The sequence below is a fragment of the Emydura macquarii genome, unplaced genomic scaffold (genome assembly GCF_026122565.2).
Source record: "Emydura macquarii macquarii isolate MOO-44397 ecotype Brisbane River unplaced genomic scaffold, CSIRO-AGI_Emac_v2 contig_3244, whole genome shotgun sequence".
In the NCBI taxonomy this organism is placed as follows: domain Eukaryota; kingdom Metazoa; phylum Chordata; order Testudines; family Chelidae; genus Emydura; species Emydura macquarii.
Genome location: NW_027133381.1, coordinates 1 through 18,685, shown reverse-complemented (window position 1 = coordinate 18,685; position 18,685 = coordinate 1). Strand labels below are relative to the sequence as shown.

At 50.6% G+C, this 18,685-nt stretch overlaps 3 gene segments (V, D, J or C); all 3 read right to left on the bottom strand.

The window, feature by feature from the left end:
* Positions 1-11,001: 11,001 nt before the first annotated feature.
* LOC137142717 (immunoglobulin heavy variable 4-38-2-like) lies at positions 11,002-11,726 on the bottom strand. The segment is given in 2 exon segments: positions 11,002-11,483; positions 11,630-11,726. Coding segments are annotated over 2 exon segments (528 nt in total).
* Positions 11,727-13,358: 1,632 nt separating this feature from the next.
* LOC137142716 (immunoglobulin heavy variable 4-38-2-like) lies at positions 13,359-13,987 on the bottom strand. The segment is given in 2 exon segments: positions 13,359-13,795; positions 13,942-13,987. Coding segments are annotated over 2 exon segments (483 nt in total).
* Positions 13,988-15,761: 1,774 nt separating this feature from the next.
* Positions 15,762-18,630, bottom strand: LOC137142723 (immunoglobulin heavy variable 4-38-2-like). The segment is given in 3 exon segments: positions 15,762-15,900; positions 18,146-18,437; positions 18,585-18,630. Coding segments are annotated over 3 exon segments (477 nt in total).
* Positions 18,631-18,685: the final 55 nt, after the last annotated feature.

Genomic DNA, 18,685 nt, shown 5'->3' with positions numbered 1-18,685 from the left:
GTCAGTGCGAGGGGCCCACACTGCTGGGGAGGACACAGATTGTTCTTGTGTGATTGATCTCCCCACGGGAAGAACTGAGATGTGATCTCTGCGTCTTTATGTTACAAGGAGCTGAGTTAGGAGATGAGGGACTGTCTATCCCGTCTTTCCACCTCCTGAATATCATTTTGCTCAGTGTCTCGCCCCGCTTCTAATGGAGACGTTAGTGTCAAAGGTCCCGAGTGATGCTAGACAATCCGTTTCCCCTTTTTGCACCAATCCCTGCTTTGCTCTGTGTCGCTGTGCATCTCTCATGCAGAAATAAATGGCCGTGTCTGCATCTGCGAGGGAGGCCAGTTGCAGGGAGATCTGGTTCTTGGAGTTATCCGAAGAGATGGTGGTCCGGCTTTGGAAAGCCGGGGTAAACCACTTTCTTCCGTTGTGTGGATATATACGTGCTACCCACTCCATCTGTTTCCCGGGAGGCTGCCGGATCCAGTTCCAAGCGTAGCTGCTGTCAGTGATGGAGACACCCGAGACAGCACAGGTCAGCGTGAGGGTCTGTCCGGACTTCACCATGCCAGGGCCGGACTCCACCAGCTGCACCTGAGAGAGGACACCTGAAAGAAGGGAAACAAGGCATGGAAATAATTAGTCGCTCAGTGAATCTTAGGCTCTGTTCTTAATTCTCCTGATCTGTAGGAGTCACTCACAGGACAGGGCTGATAACAGGGAAAGGAAAAAAAGGAGGGAATTCATTCTTCTTTTCATGCAGTGAGGGAAAATTCCCCTGCAGTCAGGAATGGACAGTTCTGTGTTTGGGCAGAGATAGAGACTCCTAGACTCAGGGGTTTGTATTTAAAGAGTAACCCACTAAAACCTTGATCTGCATGCGGGTGTCTCTGTGTGGGCATAAACGGAGTGACACAGGAGAAATCCTTAGGAGGAATCTCATGCACTGCTACAGAAAGGAAACCAACGGGCTAGGCAGCAGTTCTGCAGGAAAGGACTTGGCTGTTACATATGAGAAGAAATTGGATATGAGTCAACAGGGTGCCCTTATTGCCAAGAAGGCTAACGTCATATTGGGCTGCATTAGTAGGAGCATTGCCAGAAGATCAAGGCTTGGTTAGTCTGCAGAAGAGAAGAATGAGGGGGGATTTGATAACAGCCTTTAACTACCTGAAAGGGGGTTGCAGGGAGGATGGAGCTAGGCTGTTCTCAGGGGTGGCAGATGTCAGAACAAGGAGCAATGGTCTCAAGTTGCACTGGAGAAGGTCTAGGTTGGATATTAGGAAAACCTTTTTCGCTAGGTGGGTGGTGAAGCACTGGAATGGGTTACCTAGGGACGTGGTGGAATCTCCATCTTTAGCAGTTTTTAAGGCGTTGTTTGACAAAGCCCTGGCTGGGATGATTTAGTTGGAGTTGGTCCTGCTTTTAGGAGGGGGTTGGACTAGATACCTCCTGAGGTCCCTTCCAACCCTCATCTGCTATGAGTCCATGGATATGGGACAACCACTATTCAGGAATCATAATCTCTGCTCTTTCTCTCAAACGCGGTGACTTCCAGGATAATGCAGACAAAATATTTCCTCATGAACCAGAGGAGAAGGGGAATAGATAAAGCGTCATATCTCCGTCTTACCCTTGCAAATCTCACCTGTATATTTCCAAGGACAAGGAGCTCAGTGCGTGCAGGTTCTGGGCCAGTGCTCGTCTTTTCCATAACAACACGTGGGTTTGTGTGACTTGAAATAGGAGCAGAGATCTTTAATTACAGAGCTGGAGATGGGTTATTTTAGGGGTGGGGGGAGGGGAGGGCAGTGGTGTATGTCAGGAATCTGTGGGTGAAATAACCTCACATTGGCACCTCGGTCTCTACTCCAACCCCTGAACTGACACACCAGATTTGAAGCGGAGATGGGGATCTGACCTGGATTTATTATTCCGCCTCGAACAAAACCCTGTTGTAACCTTCACTTTGGCACCATTAGTGGCGGCTGCTCAATTCAGTACTTCTGTGATGTATCCGGTCCTTTCTAACCCCCAGCAGAAACCAGTACAGATTTTAATCCTGGCTTCTCTTTCTTAGCCCGTCCCATCTGCCTCCCATGTCCAGACAAAGCGACTTTGTTACACCTGCTGGTAACACGTGTTTGGTTCTGTCGATGAGCTGGTTCATGTCAACCGTGCTGCCCTCGAGGGGAGCAAGAAAGAACTACAGAGAACAATTTCAGGCGCTTGGAGTTTTGACCCGCTTCCCTTTTCCTACATTTTAGGTGAAGAGGGATGTGTGAATGGGAAGGAGGTTGGGACACCTTGGAAAAAAGAAAACAAAGTGCAGTATGGATTAACCATCGAAAGAATCCATGGATCTGTGTCCAATTTCTCCACTCTGCCATAGACACTTACCTAAATTGTAGGTAACCAGGAGTGTGTAAATAGGGAGCTGCTTCTCTTGTGCAAAGATGATGATGATGATGATGATAACCTTTCGTGGACATATTTAATGTGGAAAGTGCTGCAGGGACACGGGGAGAATCTGAACCACAGACTGGAGAGAAATGCGTTGCCTTATTATTATGTGCTTTGTTATTAGGTGGCTTATTATGAGGTGCTTTTCATATAGAAGAACAGCCTTGGAGTGAAGATGTGTCTTCTGTCAGTGGAGGTAGGATACTGGCTTAGATGGACCCTGAGTCTCATCTGATATTTCATCATGTTTCTATGAGAGAAGAAAAATTCATTTGTTCCTCTACAGAGTTTTGGAACAAAGAAGCATCCGCCACCTCTCTTGCTTTCTCTTTGTGGGTGCGTGTATCAATGTCCTCCTACTGGAAGGGGTGACTTGTATCACTGCTGTGTGTGTGTGTGTGTGTGTGTGTGTGTGTGTGTGAGATTTGTCTTCTCTCAAAGAAGTGATGTTGGGATTCCAATCCCATTCAGATTAACCGGTTCCACTTTCTGAGTGTGGACGCTCGTATGCATTGGTTATGAACCTCACTTTCAGCGTTTTTCCTCACTCCCAAGCCTGGGCGCTAGAACGAATTTGGAACTGAAAAAAGAGTCCACACACAATAAAAACATCTATTCAACTTAACCAATTTAAATTAAGTCGGTGTAATTGCATGTCTGTGGGAGCGCTAGGTGTAGATACTTTACTGTGCTAATATTGCCATGAATGTTTCGCACCAAAGGTGTATATTTGAGGAGTGGGGAGGGAGTAGAAAGGTAAGGCAGAAGACGGCCCTTCATTTCCATCCAGTACAAATTTCATGTGTGTGTGTTTCCCTTTGTCTGAGTAGTTAAATGACAGCAGGACAGAGGCCTGAACGTCTGCTCAGACTCCACTTCCCTTTTGTACAGGACACTGCTTTGCTCTGTGTCACTGTGTGTGTGTCTATGGCGCAGTAATACCTGGCGGTGTCTGCAGCTGCCATGGAGCAGAGCTGCAGGGAGAACTGGTTCTTGGAGGTGGCTGCAGAGATGGTGATTCGGCTCTGGAAAGCCGGGGTGTAGCCTGTTTCCCATGTGGAGTCTGTGAACCAGCCAGAAGCACTGTAGTATCCCCATCCCATCCACTCCAGCCCTTTTCCTGCAGGCTGCCGGATCCAGGTCCAGCCGTATCCAGTAGAAATGATGTAACCAGACACGGTGCAGGTCAGGGTTAGGGTCTCTCCAGGTTTCACCGATCCCAGCCCGGACTGGACCAGCTGGATTTGGGCCAGGACACCTGCAGAAGGAGGGAATTTCAGGGATTATACCAAGGTTCAGACCGCTCACCGGGGACTCGCCCTGCTGTATTGAATTCAAGGGGCATTCCTCCATCGGGCACAATAGAAGCAGGATTTTCGCCGTCTCCCACCCGCAAACACTCACCGGAATGGGTGGCTAAGAGGAAAAGGAAGGTGAAGAACGAGTCCATGGTGGTCGGATGAAGGAACAGACTCCCCAGCAGACAGGACTGGGCACTGCAGTGTCTGGGGAGTGACTGAGGCTCCTGCTATCAGCAGTTTGTATTTAAACAGGACCCCCTTGGTGCGGATTTGCATGCGGGTTTCGCCCAGCGGGGATGGGAGATGAAAGGGGCGGGCAGGGCGGTGGTTCGGGGCCAAATGGGGTGAAACCGAGAGAGGTGGTGCAGCTGCTGCCCTGTAGCAGAGCAGGAGAGAACTGACTAGGTGATAAATGAGATCTGGTGTTAGATGCTAGAAGAATAGGGTTTGAGGGGACCTCAGGAGGTATCTAGTTCAAACCCCTGCTCAAAGCAAGTCCAACCCAGGTAAATCATCCCAGCCAGGGCTTTGTCATGCCAGGCCTTAATAATCTTTAAGGACGGAGATTCCACCACCTGCCATCCGTCTGTTCCTATTGAAAGCATGGACAGAGAGAGATTGTTAATAGACTTACTAATTAAACTGATGTGATAGATTTCAGAGACGCCTAGAATTCACCAAGACCCCACTCTCTGTAACGTGGAGAAATCTATGGCCGTTCCTTCACATCTTGGTAACATGGTTTTTAAATGGGCGGCGTTGGGGTTGTCGTGGTTACATAGGGTTGTAGATGACCATCAGGTGGTCCAGTGACAGCTACAGAGAACGCATGGCTGAGCACAGGCAATTCCAGGAGGAATGAGCCGGAGCACAATGGAAAGTGATGGAGAAAGACCTTTGTTTTGTGGATCATGTTGGCTGAAGGATTTACCTGTCCTGTGCGTGTCATTCAATGGGGGACAATCAACACTCATCCTTCTACTTGCTTTCCACTAGCCCACCTCAGCATTGCCTTTGTGTGAGATGCACCCGAATGTTTGAATGCTTAGATCTCCGCTGTATCCCTAAATCAATAACCCTGAATCTGGAATGTTGCAGGTGATGGACTCTTTGTATTGTACGACTTTCAAACCAAACCTTGAACCTTTTGGATAATCTGTGCATTATTCCAAGATGGACAGAAACTCTTTCCTTCAATAACTCCATATTTGATCATTGGTTATCTTTAGCTTTAATAAAAACTGTTATTTGCAGCACAATAATGAGTGGCCGTGTCTTCGATGGTCAGTGCACTCAACACGAGATAATACTCATTACTGGAAGTGTCCCAAGATACGGGTAATTGGTTTAGCAGTGACGGGGAAGGGTGTGGAGCGCCACCTCCACTAACGTGTTCCATCCATTCCAGGTGGCCCTGTCGAGTCTGACAGACTCACGCCCGGTGATAAGATTCAGTGTCTGGTGTCTGTGGGCCTATGTGGGGCTTATAAAATAAATATAAACCTGTCCATAGGAAGGAGTCTCTCCAGGAAACGTCTGATGGGGAAGCAACTCAAGGTGCAGGGAGAGAGAGGCTGGTTTCTGGCACAGAGGGTGACAATAGGTAGGAATGAAAGCGGAGGGGACTGGGCATGGAGAGGAGACAAGCAGCTTGTGTGCTTTGTAAGACAAAGGTCTGTGAGTGTAGAAAGAAAGGGTGCCGAGATACAGGGGAGAGCGATGGAGCGCTTTATTTTGGAGTCCGTTTGCAAATTCAGTGTGTTGGCGGGTGGGTGTGTGCTCGCTGCTCCCTGCTGGAGGGAAGGAAACCGGTCAGGGTCCCATGTGGGGGCGGAGGACGGGGTCTGGAGCCAATACTCCCTTTTAACCTCGCCTCACTGCTCGGTTTAGAATCCGCTTCCCCTTTTTGTACAGTCCCTGCTTCGCTCTGTGTCACTGTGTTTCTGGTGCAGTAATAGGTGGCCGTGTCTGCAGCTGTCAGCGAGCGGAGCTGCAGGGAGAACTGGTTCTTGGCGGTGTCTGCAGAGATGGTGAGTCGGCTCTGGAAAGCTGGGGCGTAGCGTGTATCCCCATCAGCTGGATATATATTTCCCATCCACTCCAGTCCTTTGCCAGGGGCCTGGCGGATCCAGCTCCACCAGCTGCTAGTAACAGAGCCCCCGGTGACGGTGCACGTGAGTGCGAGGGTCTCTCCAGGCTTCACCACCCCCGGGCCAGACTCCTTGAGCTGGAGCTGGGACAGGACACCTGGGAAAACAGGGATCGCTCAGCTTCAAACTCACCTTTGCCCCAAATCAGCGCCTCCTCCTGCAGCCTCCCCCCGACACTCACCCGGGGCCAGAGCCAGGAGCAGCAGGGGGCTGAGCAGAGAATTCATTGTGTGCTAGGAGGGGACAAAGACCTCGCCAGGGGCAGCTCAGCTCTTGGGGGACGGGATGGCAGGTCTGGGCGCCCCGGGGCCGCTACTTCAACATAGAGCCCGGGGCGGGGATTTGCATAAAGTGTGAAAGCCCAAGGAAGGAGACAGAGAGAGCTGATAAAAAGGACAGGGCCCCTCTGCCTCTCTGTGCCCCTCCTGGACAGACAGAGAGTGTTGGACAGACAGATACATGCTTTGCTCCATCGCTGCAGAAGAGGAAAACACAGAAATGCTGAGTGAATGCAGTTGAAACTCTCACCTCCCGTCATCAAATGACCGTGTCAATTCATTCATTCCTGTGAACAAAGCAGGCTATGATTAACTCAAATTTTAGGTCCAGGGAGCTCCGGTTATTCGGTACCTTCCGTGTTTCCAAACACTGACCCCTAATGCTTCCCCAACTCAACCCTCATTGATGACTGATGCCTGCTTATTGGTTATTGATGGCTGGTTGTTGGTTGGATGAAGAGGTGCATCATTGGTAAGGCAGTCAGATAGCTACAGTTATTATGGGGAACGTGGGGTGCAGATCCTCCAGACAGCCTTGCAAATCTCACCTGTATATTTCCAAGGACAAAGAGCTCAGTGCGTGGAAGGTCTGGTCCAGTGCTCGTCTTTTCCATAACAACACGTGGGTTTGCGTGACTTGAAATAGGAGCAGAGATCTTTAATTACAGCGCTAGAGATGGGTCATTTTATGGGGGACGGGAGGGCAATGGTGTATGTCGGGAATCTGTAGGTGAAATAAGCTCACTTTGGCACCACGATCTCTACTCCAACCCCTGAAATGACATACTACTTTTGAAGCAGATATGGGGATTTATGGATTTATTCTTCTTCTTTGATCCAAATCACTGTTATATCCTTCATTATGGCACCATTAGTGGGGTGGCCATGCAATCGAGTCATTCTGTGATGTATCGGGTTCTTTCCAACCCCCAGTGGAAACCTAACCAGATTATTATCCTGGCTTCTGTTTCTTAGCCCGTCCCACCTGCCTCCCGTGTCCACAAGCAGGGACTTTGTTACTCCCGCTGGTAACATGTGGCTGGTTCATGTCAACCTTGGTGCTCTGGAGGGGAACAGCAGAGACCTGCAGGGAACAATTTCAGGCGCTTGAAGGTTTGACCCACTTCCCTTTTCCTACATTCTAGGTGAACAGGGATGTGTGAATGGGAAGGAGCTTGGGAGACCTGGGAAAAAGGAAAACAAAGTGCAGAATGGATTAACCATCAAAAGAATCCATGGATCTTTCCCCAATCTCCCATAGACACTTACCTGTATTGTGGCTAACCAGGAGTGTGTAAATAGGGAGGTGCGCCTCTTGTGCAAAGATAATGATGATGATGATGATCATGACCTTTCATGGACACATTTAATGCAGAAAGGGATTTATACGTGTGTTTCACCCGGCGGGGATAAACAACCAGGGAGACCTTTTTCCAGGAAGGCTTGTCTGATGTACAAGAGTCACAGACTCGTTTTGTGTCTCAGGGTGTGATCCATAGCCTACTGAAGTCAATATGTGCCTCTCCCACGGAACAGAGGGTATTGCAAAAGGAACTGCGCAAAAAAAGGGTGTATGCACTGCACAGGCAGAGTCCGTAGAAATGAGATGGCCCTGGGCATCTGTGTCGGGGATGGAGCCGGGAAATGCTTGTTTCAGACACTGACAAATACCTTTGGTGAGAGGTGCGGGCACTGGGCATCGAGGGAAAAGATGCAGCATCTTCTGGGCCGTGTCAGAACCAAGGATGTGATTATGGTGGCTGGGGGCCGGCAGCTAGGATTCAAGATTTGCGGTGCTACAGTTGGGGGTGTCGCTGGCCTGAAGTGTGACCCTGGGAAGTGGTTTCCACCATCTGTGCCTCTCCTTCCCCTTTGTCTGTGTAGATGCTGAGTTCTTTAGGCCAGGGACTGTCTGTCAGTCTGTGATACCTGGTGCCCAGTGCAATGACCCCTTCTGGGCTAGGGAATATGGGCAGTGATGTCATATTAATATGAACAGAACTCCTGTTTTCAGTTACTTACACTCCTGTTGTATTTATGTCTGTTCTTACACCGGGTTTACAACAGCCTGTGGGCGCCTTCCCTCTTCATGGCTCCCCTCCCCTTGCAGTTCCTATCCCAGTGTGACGTGTTCGTAGATCATCGTTTCCCTATCCCAGCCCTATGCACAGTGACATCACCCGTTATTCCAGCGAGGCGCAGGCGTGATTCTGGGGCTATGAATGGACCGGGAGTGTGACAGGCAGAGCTGGGAATGACAGAACATGCTGGGAGATGGGGATTTCCTGTGATTTCCTAGGTCTGGAATGGGAAGCGATGTAATTTTTACTGCTGTTCTGCAATATCAGTGGATTGGTGCCTGGTATGAAATCTTGACTCCGATAAATTCTCTCTCCTTCTCTAGTCCTGCCTGTGTCTCCCTGAGAAGAAAATGACAGCGCTGAATGTCTGTATGGAAACCGCTTCCCCTTTTTGTACAGTCGCTGCTTTGCTCTGTGTCACTGTGTCTGGTGCAGTAATAGGTGGCCGTGTCTGCAGCTGTCAGCGAGGCCAGCTGGAGATAAACTTCATCTTTCGAGGTGTCCCGGGTGATGGTGACACGAGGTTTGAGAGCCGGGTTGTACTCTGTGGTCCCCCCTCTCTCTGTATCCCGGATGAACCCTATCCACTCCAGCCATTTCCCAGCAGGCTGCCGGTTCCAGCTCCAGTGATAGCTGCTGACAGAAGCACCGGAGACTTTGCAGGTGATACTGAGGGACCCTCCGGGCTTCACCACTGCTGGGTCGGTCTGGACCAGCTGCACCTGAGAGAGGACATCTGGGGAAAAGGAAAGGAACAGAGGATTGAATTAATGACGGAAGGAATCTGTGGATGGGTGCCCAATTTCCCCCCTGTCCCAGAGACACTCACAGGAGGGGGCAGAGAACAGGGAAAGGAAAAGCACCAGAGATTTCATTCTGGTTTCCATGCAGGGAGGGAAACGCCGCAGCGGGCAGGAACAGGCAGCTCTTGGTCTGGGGGGAGACTGTGGCTCCTCGAATCTGGGGTTTGTATTTAAAGAGCAGCCCCCCGGGGCAGGGATTTGCATGCGGGTTTCACAGGGTGGCTATAAGAGATGACAGGGTGTGAGCGCTCAGTGCATGGCAGTGTCCCGTTGGGTTCAGGTGTGTCCCCTTTTACCGCACAGACATGCACTGCTCTCAGCTCAGCTCAGCACACATGGACTGAGCGGTGATGGCCGGGTCAGGGTAGGAAGGAGGCAGCAGAGGTCAGGGCACTGGACTGGTCTGGAGGAGAACTCCCTGGGCCTGTAATTGGCATCTGGGGATCACCAAGTGGGGATAAAGCACCAGGGAGAGCTCTAAGTAGGCCCCGGTCTCTGGGGGATGAGACTCCTGCACCCGCTTCATGTCTGAGGGTGTCACCCAAAGCCCATCGACATCCGTGGGTGTCTGTCTTTTGCAGCACTGGCTATTGCAAAATGTGCTGGGCATTTACAATAAATGTAAACCCGTCAATAGAAATGAGGCTGTGGTGCGACATTCGGAGGGGGAAGGACCCGCTGCTATAGGGAGAGAGAGGCTGGGTTTAGGTCCCAGAGCATGACAAACGGGTGCAGTGAAAGCGGAGGGAACTGGGGATGAGGAGAAGCGGCAGCGCCTGGGCTTTCGTGGACAGAAGGGCTGTGACTGGCAGAGCACAGAGGTCAGAGAAACACACAAGAGAAATATATTTTGCCCTCAGTTTTCCAACAGAACGGATGCGTGTGTGACTGCTGCCCTCTCCTGGAAGAATCCTGCCATGTGCCCGCGTGTGCCAGCCCGTGTATTCACTAGCATCTTTGCCGCCCCAAAACACCGGAGATGAGTCACTATCGGTCAGGTTGTGTGTGTCTGTGGCAGGGAACTGAGCTGGGTGACTTTCTCCTCTCCTTCCTCCCATTCTCTGTAGAAATGGTCTTAAATTTTATTTAAACTTTGTCGTGAAAGCCTGCCTGGGAGTCACAGAAATCCAGGCCATCTCCCCCTTCCCCAGTCCTCTCTGGGCAGGGCTCCCCACGGTGTGAAAAGGAAACTAGTGACTATCATTGCAGGAGCTGACCTGACCAGTAATCCCTGCACCTCGAACAGTGGCCCCCGCCCCAACTGTAGGAGGAAGGTGCCAGGATGCTCCGAGTGGAATATTGTGGAATAATCTGCCCAGAGGGGAAGTTTCTTCCTTATTTCCTGGGTGCCCGGTGGGTTGGTTGATGGGCTGCAGGCAGAGCCTTTGAACTGGGAAATGTTGTACAAACACCTTCAATTCAATCCCAGCCCACGGACTGTCTCAGAAATGCCACTGGTGACTCCCACAGCGGATTCTTGCCACCCTTGGTGGGATATTTTCATTGTGTGCGGGGTAAAGAAGTGGGTGATAGACACAGACAAACTTCTAACATCTACATTTCACAGGCAGCTTCATTTTCTCACACCAGCCCTCTTCCTATGACCTGCCAGGATCATGCTGAGTCACAGCATTCAATGAGCCCTAACCCTACGCCCAACCCTACACCCCAGCCCAACTTGAAGACTCATTTTATACCTAAACCTTAACCATAACCTTCCTTTAACCCTAACCCTGCTCCTAGCCTGGGACTCATCTAAATCCTACATTTCCTTGCATCTCTCTTGTGTCTCTCTGTCCCTAGATATTTCAATGCAAACGTATCACTTGTTTAGATGGATAAGAACGGGGTAATTCTGGAGAAGCTGAGTGAAGTTTCCTCTTGTTTTCTGGTGTCTGAATGTCCTGGAGGACAGATGTTTTTCAGGATGGTTTTCACACATCTTCTGTGTGCTCCCTGCTGGAGGGAAGGAAACTGGTCCGTGTCCCGTGGGGGGGTGGAGGACAGGGTCTGTGGCCAACATTCCCTGCTAACATCGCCTCACTGCTCAGTTTAGAATCCGCTTCCCCTTTTTGTACAGTCCCTGCGTTGCTCTGTGTCACTGTGTGTCTGGCGCAGTAATAAGTGGCCGTGTCTGCAGCTGTCAGCGAGCGGAGCTGCAGGGAGAACTGGTTCTTGGAGGTGTCTGCAGAGATGGTGATTCGGCTCTGGAAAGCCGGGGCGTAGTTTGTGCTTCCACTAGCAGCAATTATGTACCCCATATATTCTAAGCCTTTCCCAGGAGGCTGCCGGATCCAGCCCCAGGCGTAATCAGTAGAAATGGTGTAACCAGACACGGTGCAGGTCTGTGTGAGGGTCTCTCCAGGCTTCACTGCTCTCGGCCCAGACTGGACCAGCTGGATTTGGGCCAGGACACCTGGAGAAGGAGGGAATTTCGGGCATTATACCACGGTTCAGACCGCTCACCGGGGACTCCCCCTGCTCTATTGAAGTCAAGGGGCATTCCTCTGTCGGGAACAACAGAAGCAGGATTTTCCCTGTCCCCCTCCCGCAAACACTCACCGGAATGGGTGGCTAAGAGGAAAAGGAAGGTGAAGAACGAGTCCATGGTGGTCGGATGAAGGAACAGACTCCCCAGCAGACAGGACTGGGCACTGCAGTGTCTGGGGAGGGACTGAGGCTCCTGCTATCAGCAGTTTGTATTTAAACAGGACCCCCTTGGTGCGGATTTGCATGCGGGTTTCACCCAGCGGGGATGGGAGATGGAAGGGGCGGGCAGAGCGGTGGTTTGGGACTAAATGGGGGGAAACCAAGAGAGGTGGTGCAGCTGCTGGTCTGTAGCAGAGCAGGAGAGAACTGACCAGCTGGTAAATTAGCTCTGGTGTTAAATACTAGAATCCTAGAAGATGAGGGTTGGAAGGGACCCCAGGAGGTATCTAGTCCAAAACCCTGATCAAAGCATGTCCAACCCCAGCTAAATCATCCCAGTCAGGGTTTTGTCAAGCCAAGCCTTAAAAACCTCTTAGGATGGAGATTCCACCACCTGACATCCATCTGTTCCTATTAAAAGCATGGACAGAGAGATATTGTTAATAGACTGAAATCTATCTCATCGGTATTAATTAGTAAAAGAAGCCTAGAATTCACCAAGTCCCCACTCTCTGTAACCTGGAGAAATCTATGGCCATTGCTTCACATCCTGGTGACCTGGTTTTAAATGGGAGACATTGGGGTTGTAGTGGTTACATGGGGTTGTAGACGACCATCAGGTGGTCCAGGGACATCTACAGAGAACACATCTTTGGGCACAGGCAATTCCAGGAGGAATCAGCCAGAGCCCAATGGAAAGTGATGGAGAAAGTCCTTTGTTTTGTGGATCATGTTTGCTGAAGGATTTACCTATCCTGTGCTTGTCATTCAATAGGAGACAATCAACACTCACCGTTCTACTTGCTTTCCACTACCCCACCTCAGCATTCCCTTTGTGTGAGTGATGCACCCGAATGTTTGAATGCTTAGATCTCAGCTGTATCCCTAAATCGATACCCCTCAATCTGGGATGTTTCAGGTGATGGACTCTTTTTGTTGTATGACTTTTGAACCAAACCTTGAACCTTTCAGATAATCTGTGCATTATTCCTAGATGGACAGAAACTCTTTACTTCAAAAACCCCATGTTTGATCACTGGATAACATTAGATTTAAGAAAAACAGTTCTTTGCAGCACAATAAGAAGTGGAAGTGGCTATGTCTTCGATGGTCAGTGCATTCAACACGAGATAATACTCATTTCTGGAAGTGTCCCTAGATATGGGTAATCGGTTTTGGAGTGACGGGGAAGGGTGTGGAGCGCCACCTCCATTAACATGTTCCATTCATTCCAAGTGGCTCTGTCGTGTCGGACGGACCCACCACCGGTGATAAGATTCAGTGTCTGGTGTCTGTGGGCCTATGCTGGGCTTATAAAATAAATATAAAACTGTCCATAGGAAGGAGTCTCTCCAGGAAACATCTGATGCGGAAGCAAGTTAAGGTGCAGGGACAGAGATGCTGGTTTCTGGCATCAGAGGGTGATGATAGGTTTGAAAGAAAGCGCAGGGGACTGGGCATGGAGAGAGGAGACCAGCAGCTTGTGGGCTTTGTAAGACAAAGGGCTGTGAGTGTAGACAGAAAGGGTGCAGAGATACAGGGGAGAGCGATGGAGCGCTTTATTTTGGAGTCCCTTTGTAAATCCAGTGTGTTGGCGGGTGGGTGTGCGCTTGCTGCTCCCTTCTGGAGGGAAGGAAACCGGTCAGTGTCCCGTGGGGGGCGGAGGACGAGGTCTGGAGCCAACACTCCCTGCTAACCTCGCCTCACTGCTCGGTTTAGAATCTGCTTCCCCTTTTTGTACAGTCCCTGCTTCACTCTGTGTCACTGTGTCTCTGGAGCAGTAATAGGTGGCCGTGTCTGCAGCTGTCAGCGAGCGGAGCTGCAGGGAGAACTGGTTCTTGGAGGAATCTAGTGTGATGGTGATTCGACTCTGGAAAGCCGGGGCGTAGTTTGTAACCAGATTAGCTCCATATATATCTCCCATCCAATTCAGCCCTTTTCCTGCAGGCTGCCGGACCCAGCCCCAGTTGAGGCCAGTAGAAATAGTGTAACCAGACACGGTGCAGGTCAGGGTGAGGGTCTCTCCGGGCTTCACCACTCCCAGCCCGGACTGCACCAGTTGGATTTGGGCCAGGACACCTGGAGAAGGAGGGAATTTCAGGCATTATACCACGGTTCAGACCGCTCACCGGGGACTCGCCCTGCTGTATTGAAGTCAAGGGGAATTCCTCCGTTGGGCACAACAGAAGCAGGATGTTCCCTGTGCCCCTCCCTCAAACACTCACCGGAATGGGTGGCTAAGAGGAAAAGGAAGCTGAAGAACAAATCCATGGTGGTCGGATGACAGAATAGACTCCCCAGAAGACAGCACTGGGCACTGCAGTGTCTGGGGAGGGACTGAGGCTCCTGCTATCAGCAGTTTGTATTTAAACAGGACCCCCTTGGTGCGGATTTGCATGCGGGTTTCGCCCAGCGGGGATGGGAGATGAAAGGGGCGGGCAGGGAGGTGGTTCGGGGCTAAATGGGGGGAAACTGAGAGAGGTGGTGCAGCTGCTGGTCTGTAGCAGAGCAGGAGAGAACTGACCAGCTGGTAAATTAGCTCTGGTGTTAGATGCTAGATTCCTAGAAGATGTGGGTTGGAAGGACCCCAGGAGGTATCTGGTCCAGCCCCTGATCAAAGCAGGTCCAACCCCAGCTAAATCATCCCTCACAGGGCTTTTTCAAGCCGAGCCTTAAATACCTCCAAGGATGGAGATTCCACCACCTGCCTAGGTAACCCATTCCAGTGCTTCACCACCTGCCTAGAGAAAAAGTTTTTCCAGGTGGGGATCTGTCTGGGTCCTTACCCTTTTCATCAGGCGAAACTCCAGTTTCCGATCTGTCCGGGAGATGATCTCTCTGATCGGTTTGAGATGCAGAAAGGGAAGAAGTTTATTCTGGATAACTTGGAAAGAACCTTAAATACAGTCAGTGCCGGCTTCTGCTGCCCGTGGAATCAAGGGTGACTTTCCAAACGTCCAGCCCTGCCCTTCGTCACAGGGATGAGTGTCCGAGATTGACCCAGAGACACCAATGATTTCATGCTGGATTTGTGCCCATGTGAACGAGAGTAGAATCTGGTTTTCATTGGCTGAGCGAACAGCAGGATGAGACCAGAGGCAGAACTGGGCTGGGCTGGGTAGTAAATGGGTTGTCCCACCTCCAGAAAACTTTGACTTTTCTTAAAAAAGGAAAATCCTGAGCAGTAAAACATTTCAATGATCAGCAACGAGAAATGATGGGGGTTTGGCCAAAAAACAAAATAGTTTTCAGCTAAAAACACCAACAATAGATATTTTCTTTTTCAAATAGTTTAGTTGGGTGCCTAATTTTGCATTGCAGAAAATCTCTGATAGGAAAAGTTTTACTATCCATTTCAGTCATTAAGGTGGCCCTAATTACCGTAGTGTCAGAGCGTCTCACAATCTTTAGTGTCTTTTGTGCTCATAACTCTCCTGTGAACAAGGGAAGTGTCATTGTCCCTGTTACACAGTTGGGAAAGTGAGGCACGGAAGGCCAGGTTATCAGAGTTATTTCGGTTCCTGACAGGCAGCTACTGGGATTTCCAAAGGCACCGAGGTGGTAAAAACTCAATGAAATCAGTGGGATCTTTCTACATCTTACAAACATCTGACAAATAACTGGCCCAGGGTGAGCTAAGACGCTTGTGCAAATCCCACGAGGGGCCTCTCTGCAATTGTAGGTGCCTAAATCACTTGGACAATCTGGTCTAGAGTGACTTGTGCAGGAGAAGTGTCTGGTCCAGCGAGGAGCAGTAAAAGCGACAGAGCCTAGAGAATGGGCAGATTGTGAAAGGATTTTCAATGGGAATTAGGAGGCTGAAAACCTTTCAGATCCCTGACTCTCACTTCCTTCGGGTCAATGAAGATTCCAGCGTGTTAGGGAACCCCACTAATAATATTGCGGGGTTGGAAACGAGCTGTCAGTGCAGACAGGGGAAGATCTCAGGTGCCTGAGGCCAGGGCAGGGAGGTTTCAGCAGGAAACAGATGCAGCCGTCTGCATTCAGGGCGACTTTCCCTCCCGGGCTCTTGTCATGGACTGTCTCAGCGTGGGTCCCACCTGGAGCAGTAATAGGTGGCGGTGTCCGTAGCCGTCAGGGAGCGGAGCTGCAGGTAAAACTCGTTCCTGGCGTCCTCTTTGGGGATGGTCGCTCGGGATTTGAAGGCCGGGGTGTAGTTTGTGCTCCCGGAGAAATGGACCCGGCCTACCCACTGAAGCCTTGGCGGTCTGCGCGCTGTGTGTGTGTGTGTGTGTGTAGACACAGGTGTGTTTTTCATGACTGCTCCCAACGAAACAGAGTGAGACCTGCGCGCTCTGTGTGTGTGTGTGTGTGTGTGTGTGTGTGTGTGTGTGTGTGTGTGTGTGTGTGTGTGTGTGTGTGTGTGTGTGTGTGTGTGCACGCGCTGAAGGGAGATTTTCCTTGCTTTTCCTCTTGACGACACCTCCCGTCAGTGAGTCCCTCACCCTCAGCTCCCAATGCCTAGTGCTAAAGGGCGGTTTGGGAACTGGTTTCCCTTCTAGATCCAGTTTCCTCCTTTGATCTGGCTCAGTGCCTGTGTCTGGAGCAGTGAGACACGGCGGTTTCTGCAGCTGCCCTGTCACTCGGCTGTAGACAGAGCTCGCCTTCAGAAACATTCCCAGAGCTGTCGGGTCCTGCTCTGGAAGAATGAGACGTAGGATTGCAGGGTTCCCAGACACGATAACCCACCCTCTGGGGACTGGCAGATCCAGTCCCAGGCGTTGTCTATCCACAAGATAATCACTTTGCCAGTCTGTCTGGGGGTCTCCCCTGGTGTGACCAGCTCCCAGCCGGATTTGGGGATTATCGTTATTGTGTTCTCTCCCGTAACCGCAATGGTCCTTGGGGCACCGTTATAGATGAACAGACGACCAATTGTCTCCATGCTATCGATGGTGTGTCAGTGCCTGAGTCTGTGCTAAGTCCGTCACTGTCCACTCTTTTGTGTTGTCAGTTCATCTCTTCTTCCGCCTGCTTCTCCATCTCTTCTCTTGGTCTGTCCCTTGGAGGATGATCTTGGATTGCCCAGATGATCTCGTTCCATGGCCGTACCACTTCAGCCTGCGCTTCTTCACGGTCGTCAGAAGATCTTCATATCACCCAGCTCATGGGGCGATGCTGTTCCAAACCTCTTCATTAGTGAGGTGGTTGAGGTAGGAGAAGCCCCAGTTTTTATGGAATACAGGACTTTGGGAATAGAGGTTGTCATATTTAAGGGCGAAGGGAGACAGAAACTGATAACTGACAGCATCCCACTGGGTGTGGATGGCTTGAAATGGTCACCGAACGTCCTTTGAACCCGCCTGCCCAAGGCACTGCAGGAGCCTCCAATGCTGACGTGAGGGAGCAGCCGGGAGGGACAAGAAAAAGCACTTTGAGATCTATACTTTGCCCTAACAAACCATGGAACATGCTCTATGTGAAGTGTTACTGTTCTTAGAGATCACATTGTCTGAATTACGTTGATTCATTCCTGTCCTGTCCTGTCTTTTCTTTTCTTTTCTTTCCAGTCCAGCTGAGTGGCTGTATTTATTCTTTTACAGATAGAACGAAGGGGATACATTTAAACCTGTCACCTGGATTATTCCTTTCATTCGTTTTACCTGAACGACATGGAGGCGAATCTGTTTCGCAAAGTTAATTTTGAAAGCGAGGATGAGGCAGACTTCCAACGGGGCTTAGGGGCTCGTGGGGTGCCTTTAAATTCACCCAGGAGCCCAATACCCCTTGATTTCAGAGGGGGAAAAAGGCACCTGTCTGCTTTTTGAAAATCCCACGAGGCACCAGGATGCCTTTAAAAATGTGACTCCCTGTGGTCAGCGACATTGAGTCAGTGACCAGCACTTCTACAAAGCAGGACTCCTGTTTTCCAGGTACTTACACTGCTATTCGATGTCTGCTCTCACAGCGAGGTTACCACAGCTATTGAGCGCCGTCCCTGGGTATTGCTCTCCCTCACCTTGGGGTTCGTATCCCGGTGTGACATGTTCATAGATCACCATTTCCCTATCTCAGCCCCATGCACAGTAACATCACCCGTTACTCCAGCCAGGCACAGGCATGAATCTGGGGGTATGAATGTATCGGGGAGTGTGACAGGCAGAGCTGGGAATGACTGAACATGGTTTTCCTGTGATTTCCTTGCTGAACCTTGGCTCTGTATGAGAAGCAACATTGCTTTTACTGCTGCTCTGCAATATCAGCGACTCATTGCCTTGTATTAGCTTTATGAAACTTGACTGCGATAGATTCTCTCTCCTTATGAGCCTGCGTCTCCCTGAGAAGAAAATGACGGTATGGAAACCGCTTTCCCTTTTTGTAAATGAAAATGTCGGTATGGAAACCGCTTCCCCTTTTTGTACAGTCCCTGCTTTGCTCTGTGTCACTGTGTCTCTTGCACAGTAATACGTGGCCGTGTCTGCAGCTGCCATGGAGCGAAGCTGCAGGGAGAACTGGTTCTTGGAGGTGTCTGCAGAGATGGTGATTCGGCTCTGGAAAGCTGGGGCATAGCTTGTACCCCCACCAGCTACATATATATCTCCCATCCACTCCAGCCCTTTTCCTGCAGGCTGCCGGACCCAGCCCCAGCTGTAGCCAGTAGAAATGGTGTAACCAGACACGGTGCAGGTTAGGGTGAGGGTCTCTCCAGGCTTCACCACTCCCGGGCCGGACTGGACCAGTTGGATTTGGGCTAGGACACCTGGAGAAGGAGGGAATTTGAGGATTATATCACAGTTCAGAGACCGCTCAGCGGGGACTCGCCCTGCTCTATTGAAGTCTAGGGACATTCCTCCATTGGGCACAAGAGAAGCAGGATTTTCCCTGTGCCCCTCCCGCAAACACTCACCGGAATGGGTGGCTAAGAGGAAAAGGAAGGTGAAGAACGAGTCCATGGTGGTCGGATGAAGGAACAGACTCCCCAGCAGACAGCACTGGGCACTGCAGTGT